The following is a 6,990-nucleotide window of genomic DNA, read 5'->3' as shown; positions in this document are numbered from 1 at the left end:
CAATGTATTATCTTGTCTTATTCTCAAAATCAAACACAGCATAATTAATGCTTCTATTTCTTATAACTAACACTAGGTAATTTCATCTTCCTAGATCATTCAAATGATGAAATTCAGCTTTTGGTGTTCTTCATCTCATTAATGCAAAATTTATTGCTTCTATTAATGCATTGAGCTTTTGGTGTTCTTCATCTCATTAACCAAAATTTGCAAAAAGATAATAACATCCTTCTATGTATAAAGTAGATTTAACAAACAGTTCTCTTTAATTAATATACGGATCAATGTAAATAAATTTTATTTATTATTCTTTTCAACCGGAAAATAAAAGAAAATATCAACTTAGATAGATTTTGGCTAACGAATGCTGTTACATTTTTTAAGGATTTAAAAATACAAAAAAAAGTTGGATATATACATGCATGAAAAAGCCTTACACTTTTCATTATACAAAATATTTTATTTTTTACTCTTTAAAAAATGTATATATTATAAATTTAGACCTTAATTATCCAATGGTAAACAAATAATATATTGGGTAAGAGTATAATATATAATATGAATTAATGATAACTAACTAGCTATATATTATTAAAAAAAATAAAAAACAAGAGCATTTCTCAAACAATTAAAAATTACAATATGAAAAACATATCATACAATATTAGACTTCTAATTAAAAAGAAAAATTAACACACACACACACACACACATGACACACACATTCAAAAAAAAATATCAAAATAGATATATGATCACATGTATATAGTTGGAGTAGTAACCCCCCTCTATAATAATATAATCACCTAACATGGACATTGATACATGTAGACAAGATAATGAGTGCCATGTGTTCCCCGTTTCCCAGCCATTTCTGCCATTTTTGCTTTGGTCCTTTTATTCCTTAAGCTTCTTCTTTCATAATAGAATAATGAAGCTAACCATTAATGAAGTTGAATATGTGATGAACTGCTTCAGCTATCTCATTTGCTGATCTTAGCCTACACCCTTCTTCAATCTGCTTCACCACACAACATGCCAACTTTATTTATATTTATTACACAAAAATTAAAGAATGTACATGTATCTATTTAATGGTGCTACAGCAAAAAGAATATATTAAAGGCTTGTCTACTCTAGAATAATTAGATTAAGATAGATGTAATGATTACTGTAAAAAAAAAAAGTGTTTTATTTTTTTAGAAAAAATTACTATTTATTGTTGTATTGACACATGTAATTTTTTTCTTTTTTTAGTAGTTTTGGTTTAATTTAAGATTTTTTTTTAAATGAAAGTAAAATTTGTCTCTATCATCATCTTCAATCACAGGTATGAACTTGAACCACAGAATGAAATAGGGGATGGCTTTATTTATTTTTTAAAAATTTTAAACCAAATTAACAAGAAAAAAAATTATAAATGCAAATACCATTAAATTTTACTTTTTGTATAATAATGGTTTTCTTCTTTTTGTTTATATATTATTTTGAAATATAGAAATTAGGAAGATGAAGAAATAAAAAAAATTTTGCACTGAAATTTTGAATTTCAAATAACCTAAACATGAACTAGCTGATAATTTCAATTTATCAAGATATTAACTAACAACAATGTTGGAAATAGGGAAGCCATTCTTTTTTTTTTTTTTTAATTTTTGCTGAGCTTGCAAGTCAGAAGAGAACAGTACACTGACTTGATTCCACTTTCTTGAGTTTGACCAAAAATTTAAAAAAGAAAAAGAAATGTATATGAAGTGATGAAAGAAAAGACAATGTAATACCTTGAGATTGAGGGAGTAGAGTACAGAATCATCAGAAGATGAAGTAATGTTGAGGTGCAAAATTGATAGCCTAAGATCTTCCAAAGCAACTATAGCTTTTACCAATTGACCATGCCTCCTTTTGCATTGAATCTTCAAGTTCACATGTGTTTGAATCAATATCACTTCTATCTCTGCTGATTCTGATTTGTTCTCAGCTTTTAATTCATCACCATTACCACCACCACCACCACCAAAGTTTCCTTCTTCAGTGGATAATAATGATAATGATGTTGTTGATGATCTCATTATTCCATCATAACCACCATTTGTTGTTGAAGAAGAATTAGAGGAAGAACCAAAACCAATAGCATCTTCATTTTTGTTACTACTATTATTATTGTTCTTTCTTCTCATCCTTTTTTGTGCTTCAAGGGATTGAAGCAATTGCTCTAATTCCTTCACAAAATCAATTGCACCTCCAATGATTGAAGCTTGGTCACCCTACCACACCCCATTTAACACTTCATCATCATCAAAATATAAATAAAGCATTAAAATATATATTTTTTTTTAAAAAAAGAAAAATTTACTGTGTTTTAACATGTGAAACTGAAAAAGATTGGATTTTTATCATTAACAAAGCAAAAGAAACTATTTTGAAGAAATGGGGTTTGTTTATTTACAGAATGCAGAAAATTTTCTTTAACTTTAGCATGTGGGACTCTAAAAAGATTGAATTTTTATGATGAACCAAGTAAAAGAATCTATTTTTTAGAAATGGGGTTGTTTTATTCAAAGAGAAAAATCAGTGTAACCTGTTATTTTTTGTACCCATTATTTAATAATAATAATAATAATAATAATAATAATAATAATAATATACTAAGTAATGAGTATGTAATGAATATAAAATAATAATTCCATTGTAATCTGTCCTTGAAATTTTGTACATTAAAGTAAGTTAAAAAAAATTAATTTTGAAGCATTCAGAAACTTATGCCAAAAAAAAGAACACTCAAAATCTGACATACATTCATAATTCATAAATATAAACTTAGAACATACCCTTTGAATATAGGAAGGGGGCATGAGGGACCTTAGAACACTGAGATGATCATTCATTTGGCGCCTTCTATTTCTTTCAACAGCAATGTGAGTCATTCTTTGATTCTCCACATCTTCTTTGTTCTTTGCAGGCCTTGTTCTCTTCCTCTTCTTCCTCTCCCTTGTTGTTGTTGTGGCAACACTTCCCACCTGTTGAGATTTCTGGCACACTTCTTGAGTGTTGCTATTTCCTCTTCCACCACACTTCTCAATAGCAGCAGTAACAGCTTTTGTTGGTGTGGTGTTGTTATTATTATTCTCAACACAACATGAAGCTGAGGCTGAAGTTTGGTGGTGTTGTTGATGAAGCTCATAGCTCTCAGATTTCACTGGTGAATGTGATTGTTGTTGTTGTTGTTGCATCTCTACCATGACATCATGTGTGACACAACTCTTTTGATCAAGTTCTTGAACATTATTATTATTGTTGTTGTTGTTGTTGTTATGGTTTTTCAAGTGTTGAAGCCTTAGAAGAGTTTGAAAGTTTGTTGGATCTTTGAAAGGGAAGAAGCATTGTTGTTGTGATGAGTAGTTTGGAGAATATTCCACACTTTGAAGCATTTGAAGGAATGGCATGTTATCTTCTAAGCTTGATATCATTAAGACTTGTTCTTCTTCTTCTTCTTCAAGCCTCAATGCTGATTCTGAATCCAAAACCAAACCTTGTTGCTCTAAATAGTTCAATTCCAAATGTGACTCACCAAAGAACTACAATAAAAAAAAAAGAAATAAAGGTAATTAATTTTTTTTTTTTTGTCTTTGTTTGTCTAATAATAATTATTATTATAAAAAAATTAAAATAAAATTGGGATTTTTTTATTTTTCAGTTCTCACACACCCAAAAAAGTAAACCTTTAAAAAAGAAGTAAGGAATATATATTATGCTACCATTAATGGAGGGATGGAGCTAGAAAAGGGTCAAGTCTATAAGTCTATTTAGCTATATATGCAGAATTGAAGAGAGAAAAAAAAAGTCAAAAAAACATAAATAAAATAGGGAGCAGAAGTAGAATGTCAACAGAGAAGGGAACCTTTTCAGCAGAGAGGGAGCACAGAAGATACATCTTTTTCTCCTTTTGTTTTTCTCAGAAAAAAAAAAAAGTAATAATGGCAATGCAATGTTGCATTTAATGCAAAAGTGTTTTGAAATGAGCAAAATGGCAGTGGTACCTTTTCCTCAATTCCTTGAGTCTATAGAAAAAAGAAAATGGAGATTGTAGAAAATAATTAAAATTAATAAATTAAAAAACATACACATGAATTGAGGGGTCCTTGGAGGCTCTCCATATTGAAGGGTGAAGAAGAATGAATAGTAGAAATGGTTTTGAATTGTTTCTTTGTTTCTAGTAGATGAGAAGAGTGACCAACATTCCTTAGAATAGTATATATAGTGTTTCCCTCTTATGAATACTATGAAAAGAATGGTAATTAATGTAATGCAGAAGCAGAAGCAGGAGTATAGGACCCCATTTGAGTATCATCACTATATTCCTTTCTTCTTCTTGTGCACTTTCATATATACCCTATTACACTCTCCCTCTCCCCCTTATATATCTATAGAGGAATGTAATAAATGCTTGTTACTACTATGCACTTTGAGAATGAGAAAGAAAGGAAGATGAGAGAGAGAGAAAGAAACTAAACAACGGTGGTTGTTGATTGGGGCCTAGATAGCTAGATAGAGAAGAGTTGAAACTTGGAACAGTAGTGGAAGCTAAGAAGGAAAGGAAGGGAAGGTGGTAAGAAATGAAAGGTGGGAAATTGAGAAATGGGGTTTGAGCTTTTAGGAATAGATAATAATACTACTAATATAGTAGTATGCTGGCATATAGTAGTAGAAGATGATGCATTTGAAGTTATGAATACATAAAGGGGTTACAAGAAATCAATTTGTGTTACTAGAGTAACTAAATCACTCACCAACTTAATCAAATATTAAAAATTTAAAGATAAAGTATAGAAAGTTAATGAAATATCCGTACAATATATACAATAGGGATTTAGGGATGTTCGATTCAGATGTTTATTATTTCTTGGTACTGGATGGTTATTCTGAATAGTATGAATGTATTGTGTTTGAAAAATTAATAGTATTTTATTCTAAATATTCATTTTTTAACTCATATTAAGCCAAATAAATAGTTTATTGTATACAATATACAAATATTCCATTGACTCTCTAACAAGATTCAAATTTAAATCTTTATATATATAATAATTTATTAGTTAATAATAAATTTTTATTCATAAAAAATCAGTCTTTAATTTATCAAATTTATAAAAAATAAGAGAGAGAAAAGAGGAGGACTAAATAACTAATAAGGTCCCAAAGAGGCATTATTGGCGGTGGCAGTTTTTTGTCCAGCAGGGGGGACACAAGGTTGTGGGACTCTCTTCTACCCTTCTCTCTTTGCTATAATAAGGTCTAAATATTAGAAGTAATATTCGGAATTAGTTTTCAGAAAATATTTTATATGATACTTTTATTTTTAATAAATTTTAATTATTTGAACTTGTGTTTTAGTTTTTTATTCTGTTCAACAAATTAATTGTTCTTTTTTTATATAAAAGAATTAATTAGAAAATTTTAAATTTTTTTGTTTAATAAAATAAAAAATTAATTTAATAATCAAAATTTATTAAAAATTAAATTTTTAACAAAAAAAATTCTTAAAACAAATTTGACGTACTATACAGACACTAAATTGAATTATTATATTTTTAATAAATTTATTCATTTAGTTTGAGTTTGAAACATATATTTATATAAAAGTGGGTAATAATTAAGATTTATAAGTAGTTAATCTTAACATCAAATCTGTAAATTTATATATTACTATTGCTAATTTAAAGTGTGTAATTGAATTGAAGTGATTATTTCTTTTTAATTAAGTAAATTTATATATTACTATAGTTTAGAGTGTGTATAATTGAATTGAAGTGATTTTTTTAATTAAATATTAATAATTTAATTTTTAATGAGTTATAATTCAAATGATATAATCTTTTTATTATCACTTTAGAGATTTTGAATTTGAATTTTATTCTTAACTTTGGAAAAAAAGAAAGTGTCAATAATTCAATTATTACTTTTTAAGTATGAAGACGCTTAAATAAGATCTATATATATATGTAACATCTATATATACGTACCAATTTAGATTGATTAAATGGTCAGTTCAGTTATTTATTTAATTTAGTGTCAAAAATTTGAATATTTTTTAAAAATGTAATAATTTATTAGTTAATGACAAACTTTTAAATAAATTTAAATTTACGATAAATTAATCATTAACCTATTAAAGTAAGATGATAAGAGATTTAATAAGCAACAAAAAAAATCTATATATCCGAAAACAAGAAAGAATAAAAGAAAATTGTATTATTGTTGATTTCTCTCTCTCTCTCATGTATATTGACTAGTGAGAAGGAGAGAGTGTACGGCAAGGCAGGCTAAGCAGAGCTTTGGAAAGGGCTTCCATGGATTGTGTGGTCGGATAAGATATGATGGATGGATCATTTATCTATCACAAAAATACTCAAAATAACGTTTAGCTAGCTGTTTTCATGGCAGAAACACCTTCAAAAAAAACTTTATTACTTCTTATGGATTTTATATATTTTCATTTATTGTTTTGGGTTTGACTTTATTCTGCCATGCATATTATTTTGGTCTTCATACTGTATACTAATTTTTCCAATTTGTCAACCATATAAAATATGAGTATTAAGATAATACATTCTTCAGAAATTTTGCCATGAATTTATTTGTAGGTTTTTTAACAAAATAAGTATTAAATAATAATATTTTGATAAAATTTTGTGATAAATATATATACGTTTTTTTCTATATATATATGTGTGTCTCTTTAAAAAATTAGATCTAAGTGTTTATAATTGATAATATAAAATATTGACAGATGGAAGATACGTGTCAAATGTATTTATCAGTAAGTACAGGGAAGAAAAGAAATTAGTCTTATATAAAAAATAGAAAAAAATGAAGGATATATAATATAAGAGACATGTAAACTCTGTATGGTCCAACCATGTAATTATTAAAATTCTAAAAATCAAATCGGCAATAACATCAATAAAATTAAAAATTTAATAGCTTAATTAA

The 6,990-nt window shown here is 27.1% G+C and overlaps 1 protein-coding gene across 1 annotated transcript; it reads right to left on the bottom strand.

Moving 5' to 3' along the window:
- Window positions 1-601: 601 nt before the first annotated feature.
- LOC107473071 (transcription factor bHLH67) lies at window positions 602-4,744 on the bottom strand. The gene is made up of 4 exons (XM_016092600.3): window positions 4,122-4,744; window positions 2,829-3,575; window positions 1,782-2,264; window positions 602-1,018 (listed from the first exon to the last, which is right to left on the bottom strand). The coding sequence occupies exons 1-4, from the start codon at window positions 4,152-4,154 to the stop codon at window positions 938-940; spliced, it is 1,344 nt and encodes a 447-aa protein (XP_015948086.1). The 5' UTR covers window positions 4,155-4,744; the 3' UTR covers window positions 602-937.
- Between the last annotated feature and the right edge of the window lie 2,246 nt (window positions 4,745-6,990).

Source organism: Arachis duranensis, chromosome 2 (assembly GCF_000817695.3).
Source record: "Arachis duranensis cultivar V14167 chromosome 2, aradu.V14167.gnm2.J7QH, whole genome shotgun sequence".
Taxonomy (NCBI): Eukaryota; Viridiplantae; Streptophyta; class Magnoliopsida; order Fabales; family Fabaceae; genus Arachis; species Arachis duranensis.
Note: the sequence above shows the minus strand (reverse complement) of the source record. Positions and strands in the feature narration are given on the sequence as shown.

Bases quoted from the DNA above. Each gene is read 5' to 3' on its own strand.
- LOC107473071 (XM_016092600.3), bottom strand. From the start codon at position 4,154: ATGGAGAGCCTCCAAGGACCCCTCAATTCATGT. The intron at 2,265-2,828 runs GTATGTTCTAAG...GGGGTGTGGTAG, and splicing joins CCCCTTCCTATATTCAAAGG to GGTGACCAAGCTTCAATCAT. The intron at 1,019-1,781 runs GTATTACATTGT...GTGGTGAAGCAG, and splicing joins TCTACTCCCTCAATCTCAAG to ATTGAAGAAGGGTGTAGGCT.